Source organism: Thamnophis elegans, chromosome 6, assembly GCF_009769535.1.
Source record: "Thamnophis elegans isolate rThaEle1 chromosome 6, rThaEle1.pri, whole genome shotgun sequence".
Classification (NCBI taxonomy): domain Eukaryota; kingdom Metazoa; phylum Chordata; class Lepidosauria; order Squamata; family Colubridae; genus Thamnophis; species Thamnophis elegans.
Genome location: NC_045546.1, coordinates 70195707 through 70213600, shown reverse-complemented (window position 1 = coordinate 70213600; position 17894 = coordinate 70195707). Strand labels below are relative to the sequence as shown.

The following is a 17894-nucleotide window of genomic DNA, read 5'->3' as shown; positions in this document are numbered from 1 at the left end:
GCCAGAGAGGCAGTGTGTGTACGTGTGTGTGTGGGGGGGGGGTTGGCAGCCCGCGGCGCGCCTAGTCCGCTGTGGAACGCGCTGCCACCCGCCCAGCGCTCGCTCTCTCGCTCTCTCTCTCTCTCCCCCCCCCCTCCAATCTCCCGCTTCTGCTTCGGCCGGCCAGCAACTTGTCCACGCTTGCCCGGGGACTGGCCTCTGATTGGCTGGCAGGGAGAAAGCCTCGCCAGGGAAGGAGGCAAGGACTCCGCGGTGATGTCATGGGGACGGCGCCCCCAGGTAGCGGCGAACCGAATGCGCTCCGTCTCCACGGGCTACCAAGGCGGCCGGGCGGGCGGCCGGGGTGGGAGTGGGGTTTGGACCGGAGAGGCGGCTCTCAGGTTCGAGTCCCGGGGTTGATCTCAGGCTGCGCGTGTGGGTGAAGAGGCAGCAGGGATCATGGCCCCCGGCCGCTGCAGCGATCATGGCCCCCGGCCGCTGCGCGGCCCGGTGCCAGGTACTCCACGGCCCGGCACCGGTCCGCGGACCGGGGGTTGGGGATCACTGCTGTAAACGACCAAAAAAAGTTCAGAGTTTTTTGTATATTGATATATTGGCTCCTGCAGCAAAACATAAAATGGCAGAAGTGATTTTAATGCATAGTAAAGCTATCAAGTTTCATTGTATAAGGTTTCTGGCTATTCAAGACAGTTTTTGTCAAGTAGTTAAATATATTATAGCAACAAACTGGAAAAAGTTTGTTTTCACGAGACTATCAATACCCAGACTTGAAAACCACTATGGTGTAATGGTTAAAGGCACCAAGCTGGAAACCAGGAGATAGTGAGTTCTAATCCAGCTTTAGGCACAAAGCCAGCTGCGTGATAGGCTATTCATCCTCTCTTTCAGTTCCCTGAAGAAAACAATAAAAACCAATTTCATGGACTTGTCCAGGCAGCATCCAGGATTTAAGACTTACTCAAATATTTTTTAAAAAAATTAAACAGCTATAATAATACAGTAAGAATTTAAAACTTAACATTTCATCCTGAAATTTAATTCACCACTAAAGTAAAAAGATACTGAAAAGCATATATAAACAACACATAAAAGATTCTTAATAGGGCTACAACAACTAATAAATGCAAGGTGATTATCTGAAAATGTAACCACCATAATTAAAATTATATTTCTGGATCATTTTTTGTTCCACTACAAATTTTGAAGATTTAATTCACAACACCTCTAGCATACATTAAATTGATATGCATGTGGCTACCCATCTTCCAAAAAATCTTTTTCAACTGGAAGAATATGATGTTCTTGTTTAAAAACATGTTTTAAATCGTTCAATTTAATAAAATTTTGTCTTCCCGTTTCCAGCGCGTGCATGCACACAGGCCACCTGCTCTTCCGGCTTCTGGTGGCCATGTGTGCGTGGAAACCAGTTAGCCAGTGTGCATGCATGCACAGGAAACCAGAATATTATCTTCCTGGTGTGTGCCTGTGCACCAGCAGGCTGGTCTTTCGGTTTCCGGAATGCTCATCTATCTCATCAATCCATAAAACCTTTGACAAATCTGTCTTCAGATATTCTTGGCCCAGTCCTGCCATTTCAACTTATGCATCTTGTTCAGTGGTTGGGTTTCACTCTTCCTTACCTTGGCCATGTCTCTGAGTACTAAACATCTTGTACTTATATCCAATAAGCATTCAAATTTATACACCTTGGAGGTGGAAAATATGCATAAAAATGATATGGGGTCTTAATTAGGGCTTATTTTGTGGGTATGTTTTATATTGGGTGCATGTGTACAAATCAAGCTAGGACTTACTTTCGAAGTAGGTCGTATTTTTGGGAAAACACAGTATTAATTTGTTTGTCATATCATCCAGCTCACTTTAGATAACTTTTTAAATCAAAAGGTTATGATGTAATTGTCAATGTTGCATTGAAATCATGGTATTTTATATCTCCAGCATTCCTGCAATCTAGCAGGAAAATTTAAAAAATGAGGTGAGATTGATCTGTCAAGACTTCATGACAAAACCTATGCTAACTTCTGATAATGACTGCATTATGTTCAAGGTGATCACTGATCAATCTTGTTAATCAAGTGAAGTTTCTTGGATGAGAAGTGAAACATTTTCATGGTTCTTTGATTCTCTACTTCCTGGAGACTTACTTTCTCTGATAAATGTTAATCCTCTTGTGATCTGCTTTAGCTATTTACTTATCCAATCCTTTGCCTTCTTCAAGTGAAATCTATAATTTATTCTTAGCAAAAAGATGCAATGATGACATATAGTTTTACAGAGCAAAAAAGAGACCAGCACTACTTACCCCAATAACACTGTCTTACTATATCTAATATTTGAATCAGCCTGCTTGAGAAATGAGAGCTGTTTACAACTCTTATATATTTACATGACTTAAGGAAACAGAAATAACCATATGGCTTCCAAATTAGTGTTTTTGCATAGCTAGACGGTTAACTGAATGGTAGATTTATACCACTGCTCGTATTGCAATCCTTTATAAAAAATGGTAGAGTAGCTTTAAAATAATGATTGAAACAAAATGGCACTGTTAAATGAAGACTCAGATAGCTTTTTAAAGACATTTTATTATTAAAATGTACTATTGATTAATAATAGAAACTTCATAAATATCTACTTTAAACATGAAACAAGAAGAAAGGAGATGAGACAATCTTCAAATTCCTGTAAGAACATTGCACAAAAGAATGCATTTCTTTATCATTCTACATGGCAGGTAATGGAATAATGGCTAGAAGCCCTGAGTACTCAATTTCAATTTAATATTAATAATAATGTATTAAACTTGTATAAACATGTACAGGTAATCCTTGACTTATGACAATTGAGCCAAAAAATTAGGTTGCTGAGTGAGACTTTTGTTAAGTGAGTTTCTCCCATTTTATGACCTATGACTTTTTACAACAGTTGTTAAGCAAATCAATGCAGTCGTTGAGTTAGTAACATAGGTTGTGAAGTAAATCTGGCTTCTCCATTATCTTTGCTTGTCAGAAGGTCGCAAAAGATAATCACATAACCCAAGACATTGCAACCATCTATGTGCTAGTTGCCAAGCATCTGAATTTTGATCACATGACCATATAGATGATGCATTGATCTGTATGAAAAACATTGATAAGTCACCTTTTCCAGTGCCATTGTAACTTTGAATGGTCACTAAATGCATTGTTGTTAAGTAGACTACCTGTACATTGAACTTAATAAATTACTAACATTAATGTAGTTAGAACAATCTGAATTGCCTGAATTACCCAGAAATCACCCAGTATACTTCCTGACACTCAACATACAGTGGTACCTTGGTATTCATTGTTAACTGATACTAGGAGGTTGGGATGAATACCAAAAAAATTGTTCCTATAAGAAATAATGTGGTAAGTCACAACACAACTGACACCAAGAAGTTCTAGCTTAGTGATGGTGAACGTTTTTCTGCTCGGGTGCCAAAAGGGTGCGTGCACGATAGCGCATGCGTGCATGCCCACACTCATAATGCAATGCCCTTCCCCCCTGGTGCATGCGCACACAACACACACTGCTTCTCCCCCGTGCATGCGCGCAGGCCTCACCGAAGCCTTGGGACTTCCGGTAGGCCTGTTGGGCCCATTTTTCACCATCCACAGGGTTTCTTGAAGCCTGGGAGGGTGAAAACGGCTACCCTGGCCCTCTGGAAGGCCAAAACTCACTTGGCCAGCATGCACATACACGCTGGAACTGTCATAGGGCAACACCTTGTGTGCCCTAAAATATGGCTACACGTGCCACCTGTGGCACGTGTGCCATAGGTTGGCCATCGCAGTTCTAGCTTGTGCATTGGGGCCCAAACAAACAATGAGTACCAGGACAACATTTTTGTGTCAAAAGGGTCAAAAAGGTTGAGTTTCATAGCAGTTGAGTACCAAAGTACCACTGTATTCAGAGACTGGACAATTGTTATGGGTAGTTTAATTTGGATTAATGCAAGAAGGGGTTGTGTATTAGTGATTAGTCTTTTTCAGTGCTGTGATTTTGAGTGTCTCTTTCACATTAGTATCAGTTAACTTCAAAATACCCAGCTGTAGCGGAAAATTCATAATTACTGTTAAGGAAAAATATGCCAGCTTCCATTTACAGGTAGTCCTCATTTAATGACCATTCTCAGTTATAACAGTAATGAAAATGTAACTTTAAGACCATTCCTTGCATCTATGATCTTTGTAGGTCTGTAAAGCAAAGGAAAACTGTAGTAAAATCATAAGTTGCAGTTTCACTTAGCAACCTCTTTGCAGTCCCAATTCTGATCACTAAACAACAACTATCTTATTAACTTTTTGAATTTAAACATGGATTATTGATATTACTCCTTTGTATCTCATAGTTAACAATCCATTTACTAGCTATGTTGTTGCTCTGCTGTTTTTGTAATCGGATATTTAGTTCCATTCCAAATCTATGTTTAGGGGCGGTTGTGAAGGAAAGAGAGACAGAGAGGTTGATTTTTTTATATCAAGTTAAATTTTAGGTAACATTTAGTACAACTTTAGTTTTGCAAATAGCAAAGCTATTGCTTAAGTACCAAATTCCTATAGCACAAATTTGAAATGGAGTATATATTATATTAAGGCATAAAGAGATGCTTTGGTCTATCAATTTAAAAATAGAGAAATTAAACCACACAAATGTTTTTGATGTTAACATAGTAAAGCACATAGGATTAGCAATCTTCAGAAAAGGTTTAGTATGATTAGACTCTGAACATCATAAAAAGATGTTACAGAGCAAGAATATAGAGCAATTAGATACATACTTACATAGGAACAAAGCATTTTCAATGTAACATGAGGTTCATTACTGAATCTGATACAAGTTTCAGAAATAGATTCAGAAAAATTATGCACATTAAAATTCTCCTGTCTAATATTTCATCACCAATTCACCAATCACTATCTAGCAGTTGTGTGCTATCTTCCGATATTTAGGTTTAATAGGGATATTTTCAACAAAACCTATTTGCAGCTTCATAAAAGAAAAACCAGAAATAAGAAGTAGATGATGATAAATTAGTCTAAGCAATATCTGTTACTGAGAGGACAGTTCAGCATTTTGGCTTTTTGCCAGTACATTTTAATTCAGTTAGTTCATTTCTTTTGAAAGACTTATGTGGCCCGATATAAGCATATACACTAATGTCGAGTTTGCTACTTGGACTATTTGTGAACTGACATCAGCATTTTAATTTGAGTACTATGATGAATGTGTACAATGTGTAATACCGTATCTGAATATTGGTGGTGTTTCAGATACACTCTTGGAATATGTGGATAATAAACAGAATTCATTTGAATTCATCCAAATAATGAAAATATCTATGGCCCACAGAATGTGTAAAGACTGCAAAAAGAGTGGTCTGAAAAAGTGGGAGTGATGTTTGCAATTAGGTGGGAGTTTCTGTTTGTATTTTTTTATTTTTAATATTTTTAATTTGTATGTTATTATTGCAAACAAAGAATAATTTTGGAATGCAGCAATACAGTATATGAGTTTTCTAAAATAAGGAAGTGGTCATGACAAGCATGTTTAGAATTGCTCCCATCTGTGTTATGAATCTGGTGAAGTACATCTTTGAGTCTTGCCCCAAACAGAAGTGCAAAATTTGCATGTGTCAAGGAGCCTTTGAATAGATTCATCTTGCATACCAATTGATCATAACTGATCTGGGAGGTCTTTGCTCATAGTCACTCAGGCTCTAGTCAGTTCCTGGTTGGATTACTGCATTATGCTCTATAAGAAAGCTGCCTTTGAAAACTATTCCAAAATTATAATTGGTCCAAAATACAAGGGCACAGTTTTGACTCCCTATGATTTGCCATGTGCATTGGATTTCAGTTTTTACAAGTACAAAATGATGTGTTAGTGATCATCTTTAAAATCTTACATGGGCTAGGATCAGGTTATTGGCCATAATAACTTTCCCTAAACATATCTACCTATTTTACTAAGTCTGATAGGGTGGGCATACTCCAGGCCTTTTCTCTTAAATGTTGCCATCTAACAAGGCCAAGCCAACACACCTCAGTAGCAGTCCCTGCTCTTTGTAACATTCTTCCACAAGATTCGACAGACTACTACTTGTTTGGTCTTCGCAAAAGTCCTGAAGCCAAAAAATTCTGCCCACTAGTGACTTTCAGATGCTTATGTGAATATCTAATGCATTCTATATGAGCTTTCTGGTCAGATAAGTTTATATATGAAGTATTCTGCTAGTGAAGTTACAAAGCCACTACTAAAGCTCATTGTCCATCAAGGACTAACTTCATTCAGGATGGGGCAAGCTATTCTGCATAGTGCATATATTTCAAAGACACATTCAATACAAGTGCTGAGGTGTGAAATATCCTGACATCTTTGGGGAGACAAACATTGTAAACCTAGTGTCTAACTTTCAGTTTGCTGTCGATTTTCTACTTTAGATGATGGAGCAAGGGTAATTTAACAAAAATGGAACAATAACTATATATAGTGGAAATAGTAATAGCAATTAGACTTACTGTATATACCACTTCACAGTGCTTTACAGCCCTCTATGCGGTTTAGAGTCAGCATATCCCCCCCCCCCCAAAAATAATAATATGGCTCCTAATTTTACCAACCTCGGAAGGATGGAAGGATGAGTCAACCTTGAGCCAGTCAGAATCAAACTCCTGGCAGTTGGCATATTGTGGGAACTTTGAAGAACCAGTTAGGCATAGTGGTTAAGGCACCAGGCTAGAAACTGGAAGTCTATGAGTTATAATCCTACTTTAGCCATGAAAATCAGCTTGGTAACTTTGGGCCAGTCATTATCGGCCCAACTCACCTCACAGAGTTGCTGCTGTATCAGGAAAATAGGAGAATAAAGAAGTATTAAATATGTTAGCTGTTATTGATCAAAAAAATAAAGGAGGGAAATAGATAAATAAATTACCATGCAGCAATTCTTGATTTTTTAGGAAACTTAAACCAAACATATAATTTTTTTAAAAAAGACTTTCTTATAAACAAAGTAGCAAGAGATAGGAGTGCTGGCAGAAACTAGCCATGAAGAGAAAGGGGTGATATGCAACAAACATCTATTAAGCCCCTGGTGGTTCACAGGTTCCCATCTTGGGACTAATAGATTCTTTCCTTACCTTTAACAAACCAACAGACTACTAGAACCAGATATTCACAGGAAAGATTTTAGAAATATTTATTTGGCTTTGCATTTACAAAAGTTTATATTACTTGCAAACTGCTTTAGAAAGATTGCTATTCTGAAAGTCAGGATATAATAAATTTTAAGAAATAATTAATCTAGCAGACAGAAAGATGATTCTGTCTGAAAATAACATTAAATTTAATAAACATATGCAATTTTAGGGGGGGGAGAGCAATCACAGAATGGGAGATATTTGGCTTGATTTAAAAAAATGAAACATAGCTCAACAAGAGAAAACTATAAATTATTGTTGCCAAAAAAGTGAAATACAGGACTGGCTCACAATAAAATTAAACTGCCCAAATTAAGGGACGTAAATATTTCCATTCTGTTCTGCTTTAGTCAGATTCTATATTAAGTACTATCTAGTTTTAGCACCACCTGTTAAAAGGGATTCAGACAAATTGAAACAGATGCAAATAAATAGATTGATAGAATACTGGAAACCAAAACTTATGAGAGAAAAAAAATCAGATTACAGTTTTAAGAAAATATGACAGGGACTGTATGATAATATTCTTCTAATACTTGAGGAAAGATCACATGAGGAAGTATTACTCCAGAGAGCAAAACACAAAGCAATAGTTTTGAATTACAAAAAAGCAAATTCAACTTGAATATTAGGCAACACTTCATTCCACTAAGTGTACAGAACCAATTCCTTAGAGAAGGAACGTTGGTCCTACCTGAACATTCTTCTCAGCATGGCACAGGATGGTCTAGAACTGGGTTCAATCCTTATTTGCCCAAGAGACTGAGTCATAGTTGAAGCCACGCCTCCAGCTCCTTCCGGCTTGGCTCCATTCCGACGAAACATAGTTCCAACTAGAGGACAAAAGAAGAGCAGATCCTGCCCCGCAGCTCGCCCAGCCCCATGGTCTACGGACCTAACTGACAGGGAGGGATATGGACCGTCCTGCACCACGATCAGAAGAATGTTCAGGTAGGACCAACGTTCCTTCTCCACCTGATGGCGGACGTTCCAGAAATGGACATACCATAGCAACAGTCCCTAGGGTGGGGAACTCACTGGGCCGTAGTCCGTATGCACTCTTTGAAGCACCCTTTGTCCAAAAAATGCCTCGGCGGACATGAAAGCATACAACTGATAGTGCTTTACGAAGGGTGATGGAGAAGCCCACGTAGCCACCCTGCAAATATTCCCGACTGGGGCCTGAGTGTTCCATGCAGCCGTGATAGCAGCGCTCCTAGTCGAATGCGCAGTGATCCCCTGGGGTACAGGTATACCCCGCGCCTCATATGCCCGAGCAATGCAAGCTCGCAGCCAACGCCCAGTGGTGGAAGGTGACACCCTAGATCCCACAGTAGATGGCTGGAATCAGACAAACAATGGCTCCGTCTTCCTAGTGGATGCCATCCGCTTGATGTAGATACGGAGAGCCCTCCGCACATCCAAGTTATGCCAGGATTTCTCCCTGAGTGGGATTGGGACAAAAATCCAGGAGATCTCCTGAGCCCTATGAAAGTATAAGTTAACCTTGGGAATGAAAGTGGGATCAAGTCTCAGCACGACTGTGTTGGGATGGAAGGCACAGAGGTCCTCCCTCATTGACAGAGTCCCCAGCTCTGATATCTTCCTTGCAGACATGATGGCGACCAAGAAGGCCACCTTCAATGTGAGAAACTGCAAGGAAATAATCCTCAACAGCTCAAAGGGATCTTTAATGAGAGCCAAGAGAACAGTGGACAAGTCCCAACATGGGAACCTGTGAACCACCGGGGGCCTAAGGTTAGCCACCCTTGATAAACCTTTTAACAACCAGGTGGCGTCCCAGGCTCTCCCTACCGTCCAGCCCCAACACAGTGGGCAGAGCCACCGCCTACCTACGGAGCACGTTATGGGACAGACTCTTCTCCAGGCCATCCTGGAGAAACTCCAGGATGTACAGCAGAGACAGGTCTTTGGGGTTCACGTGTGCCATGTGGCACCATTTGCAAAACACAGACCACGTGGCGTTGTAAATCCTGGCCGTGGAGGGGCACCTAGAAGCGACGATGGTCTGGATCACCCTTGAGGAGAAGTTCACCTCCCTCAAGAGCCCCCTTTCAAACACCAGGCGGTCAACCAGAGCCACTGAGGCTCCGGATGGACCAGGACCCCCTGGCGAAGGAGATCCTCTCCAGCAGGATCCTTCAGGGTTTGGCAGTGGACAGACCTATTAGGTGTGTGAACCAAGGTCTGCAGGGCCAGTATGGAGCGACCATGATAACCTCTGCCCCCTCTGACACTATCTTTCCCAGGACCCCTGGTAAGAGAGGAAGAGGGGGGAGCACATAAAGTAGCCCCTGGGGCCACCTGCTGTGCAGGGCACTGCTCCCCTCTGCTCCCCGAGTCGGGAACCGCGTGAAAAACCTGGGGAACTGGATGTTTTCCGGGGACGTGAAGAGGTCCACCTCTGGTGTTCGAACCTCCGGCAAATCTCCTTGAACAGCTCTGGATCCAGTTGCCATTCCATCTGGTCCACCATGGCCCTGCTGAGCCAGTCCGCCTGGTGGTTCGCTTCTCTAGAGATGTGTTCTATGTTGATGGACAACAGGTACCTCTCCGCCCAACCTCTGAGACTCCTCCCAGAGGGCCTTAGAATACATCCTTCCCTGTCTGTTCACATGTGCCTTCACGATCGCGTTGTCTGTCAGCAGCAGGACATGACTGTGTGCTACAAGGGCCTGAAAGTGGTGAAGGACCAGATGAGCTGCCCACAATTCCAGCCAGTTAATGTTATGTGTAAGAGCTGAGGATGACCAGCGGCCCTCGGCCAGCTGCGTCCCCAGCAAATTTAAAGATGTAAAAAAGGGAACCAACACACGAGCTAGTAAAATTTACATCTCTATTCAGGCAAGACTGAGTCGGAATGGAGCCAAACAGGAAGGATGGAGGCATGGCTTCAACTATGACTCAGTCTCTTGGGCAAATAAGGATTGAACCCACTTCTGGAACGTCCTACCATCACCTGGAGAAGTGCCCTCCCTTGCCTGGGGAGAAGAGGCCGAATGAGAGATGCTTTAATAGAACTAGTTTGATCTAGTGGTTAAGGTCTGAGGCTAGAAACCAGGAGATTGTGAGTTCTAGTCCTATTTTAAGCCTGAAAGCTGGCTGGATGACTTTGGGGCAGCCACTCCATCTCAGCCCAATTTACCATACAGGGTTGTATTAGATATGAGTTATTTATAAATTCCTGCATAGAACAAAGTTTGAGTCCATTCCATTTCTATGATTCTGTAATTCCTAAGTAACTACAGAGCAAAAATATATACTTAAATGTTTACTGACAGAAAAATCAAACCAAACCTGCTTTCTAGTTCATCTCAATTGCCCGGCACAGCTGACTTCCCCCCCCATTGCTGACTTGGAAGGTAAGCAGTTGAACTCCATTTTCAGAGCTGCGCGCCCAAGCAAAACACACGTGAACAAAGCGCACGCTCACCGAACCAGTTGTTAAACCAGCAGCATCCCACACTGATTAAGTTCACAAGTTATCTTGGTTGAGTTTTAATTTATCTACATTTAGTAAACAACCATACTGTACATGTGTATATAGTAAGTTGGCAAAGTCTCAGCCAAGTCTCAAAAGAGAAAGCCAATTTCAGAATTAGAATAGAGCTAGAAGGGACCTTGGAGGACTAGTCCAGTTCTCTGCTCAAACAGGAGATCCTATACCATTTCAGACAACTGATTAACTAGTCTCTTCTTAAAAATCTCCACTGATGAAGCATCCACAATGACTGAAGGCAAGCTATTCCACTGGTTAATCGTCCTCCTCCCAAAGAGTACCTTTCTAGCTGATCCTGGGATCAGAGAATGTGTCAAAAATTCAAAAAGTTTAATTACTTACAGGGTAGAAGTGTTGTTATGTGCACAGAATTGCACACCACATAGCAGCAAATGTAAAGCATTCAGTTTGAATTATCTGATGGCTACAGGGACGACAAGCATTATTGTTTTTGTAGTTTGCAAATCTTGTAGGGTCACAAGCTACTTCTTGTGCTCTTGAGAAAAGATTACTTATTTGGTTACTTCAGAAACTAGATGATTGGAAATGAATATGAAAATATTTAAAATACTTGCTTTGCATAATGGGTTTATCACTGATTTGACAATTATAGCAAATCATTAAATTGTGAAAACTTAGATCCTTGTTCTCGCCTCGAGTGCCAAAACCCACCCCATAATTTAATGCCCTCACGCTGTACCCCCTGGGCATGCACGTGAACTCCCCCCCCCCCCGCTGCCCCACACATGCACATGCACACATGGCTTTCTTGGAGCCTTGGGAGGGCAAAAATTCCCCCCCCCCGGAGGCTGGAAATGGCCCATTTTCTGACTTCCGGTTGGCCCATTAAGTTCGACCTTCGCCCTCCCCAGGCTCCAGAGGCTTTGTAGGAGCCTGGGGGGTGGGTGGGCTGAAAAACGGCCCAACACACAAACTGGAAGTTCAGGAACAGATTTCTGGGTTGCCCATTGGGCCGTTTTTCTTCCTCCGCAGGCTTCAGGCGGCTTCTCTAGAGCCTCCAGAGGGCAAAAAATGGCCAAAAATCAGCTGGCGCACTGGAGTTGACAGGGCAATGCCTTCCATGCCCTCACAAATGGCTCCGTGTGCCACCTGTGGCATCACGGGTCTAGGTTGTCCCAAGAACAAAAGAATTCTACTGCTTCTTGGCATTCATGAAGGCCAACTTGGTGATATGGGTGAGGACTGGTATGCCATATTTGCAAAGTATGTCATATTTGCATCCATTCTTTTGTTATAAAATTTGCCCTATGTAGAATTCAAGGGGCATTGCTGACAGATACGGAAGTACTATCACAGTGGACGAAAAGTAATGTGAAGGTGTACAAAAGTAAAACAGTAATTTCCAGATTAGAAACAAAGTTAAAGCAAAGAAACTTTGTCTCAGCAGTTAATAGATATGTCTCCTTATAGAAATCAGAAATATGCTGCATTCATTAAACACGTTTAACATTAACCATGGGAGAGACTCTTATCCATAAAATGCATTACAGAAATGTTGATCGCTATCTGGAACCATCTAAGAGTCCCTATTTTTTAGCAGCCTTTGCCCTTCTAAAAGACTCAAGCTACCTTTGCTAATGGTCAGCTGTTCCTTTTTTTATGTACAAGAGCATGGTAACTGATCAAGATCAAAGTAAACACACGTGGTAGACAAGAAAACAATCCCTTATCATTTTTAAGCACTCAAGATAATCTAATATCCCACCTTATTTTCAGTTCAGACCAAGAACTGTTTAACCATGAGACAAACATGCTAGATTCATATGATACGCAAAAACATGATTATACTAAATAAAACAAAAATAAATGATTCTACAAATTATGGTTAATCTTTGTTTAAACCCTAGTCTTGGTACAGATGACATGCTAAACTCAACTCCAATATGGATGGCTGTATCATACAAATTTGGTATAAATGCTGCAGAAAAAAATGAGAAAACAAGAAAATTGAATGTAAATAAGATAAATGACAAACAAGAACCATTACTTACATTCGTCCTATACCTTCATACATCCTTGTTTCTTCAGCCAGAGTCATGATCTCTGTGTCTGTAAGATGTGCATGCTTTTTTGTTCTGTTCAGCTGATCTATTTGTATATCTGCCAGTTTCACCTTTTGCTGGGTTTCAATGACCTTAGCTTGAAGTTCAGAAAATGCCTGACATGGAGAATACAAATGTAGCTAATTAAAAAAAAAAATGTGACAGTCTTCACTCTTGACAAAAACCTCTTAGTCTCTTTATACAGGTTGTCCTTGATCTACAACCACAATTGAGCCCAAAATTTCTGTTGCTAAATGAAAAACTCACTTTGTTAAATAAATGTTGCCCCTTTTTAATGACCATGCTTGCCACAGTTAAGTGACTCACTGCAGTTGTTAAATTAAATTAGTAAAGTGAATCTGGCTTCCTCATTTACTTTGCTTGTCAGAAAATCACAAAAGATGATCACATGATCCCAGGACATTGCAACTGTTATAAATATGAGTCACTTGCCAAGCATTTGAATTATGATCATGTGACCAGGAGGATACTGCAATAGTTGTAAGTATGAAAAATGGTCATAAGTCACTTTTTTCCAGTGCCTTTGTAACTTTGAATGTCACTAAATGAACTGTTGAGGACCACCTGTAAGAACTCCTTTTCCAACTACTGCAATCTCTCAACAACAGCATGTACTGTATATTTAAACATCAGATGAATTAAAGAAACATGTAAAATATGCACCAAACATCAAAAAATATTTTTAAAAAACCAGAAACAACACTGGGTGAAAACTAATATGCATGTATCTTTAATAATACTTAGCAGTGAAACACAAATATATTCCAATCATGAAATAGTAAACTGGTATAGCACTTTTTAAATCAGATTAATTCAGATAATGTGGAAAAAATGGGAATAGCCCACTAGCGCCTGCATCACAGTTTTTAGGATATAGTTTACTAGTAAGAATATTTACCATGCATTATATATAATTATATAATTATATAATTGTAAAAACAATTATGCATGTTAATAGTGAGTAATACTCATTCTGCTGTACATTTGCTCTACATTCTACAAACTCCTTTATAACTGACATATAGACTGTTATGTATAGACTCAATGAGCTTTATCAATCTGTGGAGATTTTTACTTGCTTTGATGGTTTAATTTATTTCTTATAAAAAAGCAGATCCTGAAGATTCAAATTGGGTGATATATTAAAATTTAAAGATATGGAAAGTTTTGTCAGTCAAATACAGTTAACTAATGTGTTTGTCTTTCATGCAGCCTAAATAACAGATGAAATCAAAAGTATAATAATCACCTTATATTTTTCCTGCAGAAAGGTGGTAAGTATTATAATTTATTACAATAATTTGAGAGTTTGATCCAGGTTGAAAGAGTCATTAGGTGACCAGTATCATAAATGTATCATGGTTTGATACTGAAACTCTTAGAATTACATTTTGGGACAAGTTAGCTTGGTTTGGTTTATATATGACTGTTAAAACATATCTCAACACCTCCTCAAAACGTCTACAGCTATAAGTTTGGTGTAGATACAAAACAAAAAGTATCCTCGTTTAAATTTGACTGGCATTTGACTAGTTTTGAAATGGAATTAAAAATGCTTTCCTTCTTTTATTTTCAGAATTTGATACAAAATGAAATTTAAAATTTAAAGCCAAAAGATTTAAATAATTTCCTTCCAAAACATTCTTCTTAAACATTCTCAAACAACAGGCAATGACACTAGCTTAAATAGAAATTGAATCATATAAGAAACAAATTGTTGCCATAATTCCGTTCATAGATAAAATGTTTCCAGAGATATATTGCTGGGGGAAGGGAAACAGATATGAAAAGTTCGTAGAGACCACTCGCCAGCTTGGGAAGAGGAGCGGGATCACATGAACCCACCAAGCATAATTTAGTGATATTCTATGAAATCACCAGGCATCGCACTCGACTCGAAGGATCCACCACGAATAATCTGTTAAATATTAAGAAGTCTGATATTCTTAATGCACAAGTGCCTAAAATTCCTAGAAGACCCTCTCTAGAGGCGACACCAACCACCAAAACCCAAATAAACTCTTCTGATAATGGACAACCACCCTAACTTCCAAATCCCCCTTACTTTAAGGCAACTCCCAGCCCTATTTTGATTTTCTTTACCTTTTTCAACTCAAGATCCACGGGCGCCGCCATTTTAACTAGAACAAAACCAGCTACGCATGCGCATCAGGCAACAGCTTTAACGGACGGCATAACGGTCCTTTGTTTCTGTTCAATCGAGACATGCGTAGTAGGGATCGATAGCTGAGGGCTAGTTTAGAGACTAGCGCGGGTTTTGTCTCCTCTTCTGTTTACCCGCAAATTCACCTTATATCATTCAGTTGACAGTTTTAATGTCAATAAAAATACATGTTTCTTTTCTTTTCGGTCAGAACAGCAGCTCCTTCACTGATTCCCATCTAAAACACAGATTGTATATTCAGCTTAGACAGTCGTCCCCCAATATTGGTATATAATACAGCGAAGCGTGTGCTGCAATCGCACCCGTTCCACTCCTCAGCTTTCCGTTTTGCCGCTAACAAGTTATATGGGCAGTAAATGAATGCAGTCTTGGAAATTCAGACTGGTTCACCTCATGCTAATTTGTGTTGTGGTATGCTGGATCTTGGTTTATGCATTGTGTTAAAACTATTCAGGCATGTATTATTAAATAAGACACATCAAGCTATAAGCCATTGTTAAGTCACAATGGTTTGGGTCACACACTTTACTAAGCCAATACTTCAACAAGTCACATGGCTTACAATAGCATACTTAACCATTGCTTATTTAATAAATTACAGTAATTGAACTCAAACAACATACTAAGCCACATAAATCACATTTTGGATTACGGTAATGTGTATTGTGTGTATGTCATATTTAGCTGGATATTTATTCAGAGCTTGTTTGATCTGCAGAGTATCAGAGACAACCATTTTCCTTACAGTAATTTTTCCTTAAATTTAAATACGCTTTTGTCCTAATTTTCCCTAACTAAGTCAGGGAAAACAGCCTTTGTATCAGCCTTCTGTTAATGCTGATATAAACATATTTAACATATTTTTCAATGCAGTTTGGCTAATATATTTTGTCATGTTCTTGAGCTATATCACATCATTTATATCTGTTTTGGCATGACTTTTATTAAAAAAACAAACTTGAATATTGTAATAAATTCAGGGATTTGTACATGAAACAGAGGTTTATATTGTCCATGCTTTAACCAAAGCATAATTTCAAGGATTCAAATCAAAATAGGGTTTCTTTGTTTTGTACACTATTCCAAATACAATATTGTTCTGGGTAAAAGGGCTTCTGGGTGTTATATTTTATTTGCTTTGATTGGAAGTTGCTTTTTCAGAATGTTAATTGCCTGAGCCAAACAACAGAAAAGACTGGTCACTTCTATGTAACTGTCACTTAGCATTATGGAATTTTGGAGCGAAACAGTAGCAGTCATTCAAGGAACATGAATCATAGAAGAAGCCACTCTGGATGCAATTGCTGTGAGAAGAACAAATGAATAGATTTAAGGTAAAGGACTATAAGATTCCATGCAGAAGTCGTAGCGCTCCTTGATTTTCTTGTCTTCCTTCCAGATAATTGCTATAGCACCTTTACTTTCAGATTTGACTCAGTGTGATGGCTTGAGAAACCGAAGGATTAGTTTCCTGTTCTTGTTCCCTTGCTTTTCAAATCAGTCCTCTTTTAATTGTTCAAAAGAATGTTTCCTTCCTCTCAAACAAACACCTTCCCCAAATGCGGGGCCTAATTCTTCCAATTTGTTTTGGAAGACCTGGCACTTATAGCAGAACTGCTTGCTAGGTGCACATGTATACATACAGACAGATATTAAATAATATACCTATCTTTCTGTTTTAAAAAGAGGCTTCCTTTTAATTTTCACTCAATTCCATCCCACTAAATTTAAGGCTAGCTAGCTTTTACGTTCTCCAAAATACATCCTGCCAAAATTGCCAACAGCTGATAGTTGAGATAGCACAATGGTGGCTAACTTTTTCAGGACTGCGTGCCCAAAGCAAACCCCCAAAATGCAATGCAAGGCCCCCTGCACATGCCCTGCCCCTACATGCGCCCTACCCCCCACGTATGCACATATGGTCCCTCGCACTCACCCCACCACCCACGCATGCACGTGTGACCACTGAAACTTCCAAGATGGCTTCGGTCAAGTCAGCTTCAGGGTTGAAAGCAGACTCAGCAGTTGGCTGAGGCATGAGGAGTAACAGGTGATCCCAATACTCTGCATGTCCTCCTGCCTCATTGTGCTGCAGGAAGTTAGCACCTAGCCCACTCCTAGAAAAATGAAATATCCTAGGAAATATTGAAAACGCAGAATATTATATTTCCCTGGATGTGAAAAGGGAGAAACATGTTTTAAAGACAGAGTAGCTCCCTGCAGCTTTCTGCCCCCCCCACCTTTGCCAATGAGCCATTAAAGCCTGAGCTAGTGTACTTTACATAATAAAGGAAGGATTAGCCTTCCAGAGAAACTCACCACATGGCATCTGGAAACTCAAACTCGGCCCCATGGAAGTCTGACAACCAATCAGAATACGTTTCTTATGCAGGAACAGAAAACAGAGAGGTGGGGTTGAACAGAGAGTATAAAGCCAGGAACTTTCAGCATCTTGTCCTCTCGCTTCTTCTTCACCCAACATTGAAGCATGTGATCCCCTTTTCTGTTCGGGACTCAAGCCATTTGGTCCTGTTACCATTAAGCCATCTTTCCAAGCAGCCTCCTTGTCTCCAGTGTCTTCTTCCCCACTTGGAGCTGAACCCAGAAGGACATTTCTTCCAACAGTACAGTAGCAGCAGCCTGAGCAAGATCCAAGCTCCAGGCCTGGCTATAGTTTCCGCTTGCTCCAGAGCAACAAGGTGAGCTGCAGAAGATAGGAGCCCTTGGCTGTGAGGTTGCCTGGCACTAGAAACACCCCCAGATAGATGGAACAAGAGGCAGCTCCCAACACCCCCAGATAGATGGAACAAGAGGCAGCTCCCAGCTTTTACTGGATCAGGCAATCCATGGCACCGCAA

General features: G+C 40.3%; 1 protein-coding gene across 2 annotated transcripts in view; it reads right to left on the bottom strand.

The window, feature by feature from the left end:
- PFDN1 (prefoldin subunit 1) overlaps window positions 1–15076 on the bottom strand; it is a 35312-nt gene extending 20236 nt beyond the window's left edge. For both annotated transcript variants that reach the window (XM_032220190.1, XM_032220191.1), the window contains exons 1-2: window positions 14955–15076; window positions 12780–12946 (exon numbers count right to left, since the gene is read on the bottom strand). In XM_032220190.1, the coding sequence (XP_032076081.1) occupies window positions 12780–12946; window positions 14955–14987 (200 nt within the window). In that variant the 5' untranslated portion in view covers window positions 14988–15076. The remainder of the gene's footprint in view (window positions 1–12779; window positions 12947–14954) is intronic.
- Window positions 15077–17894: the final 2818 nt, after the last annotated feature.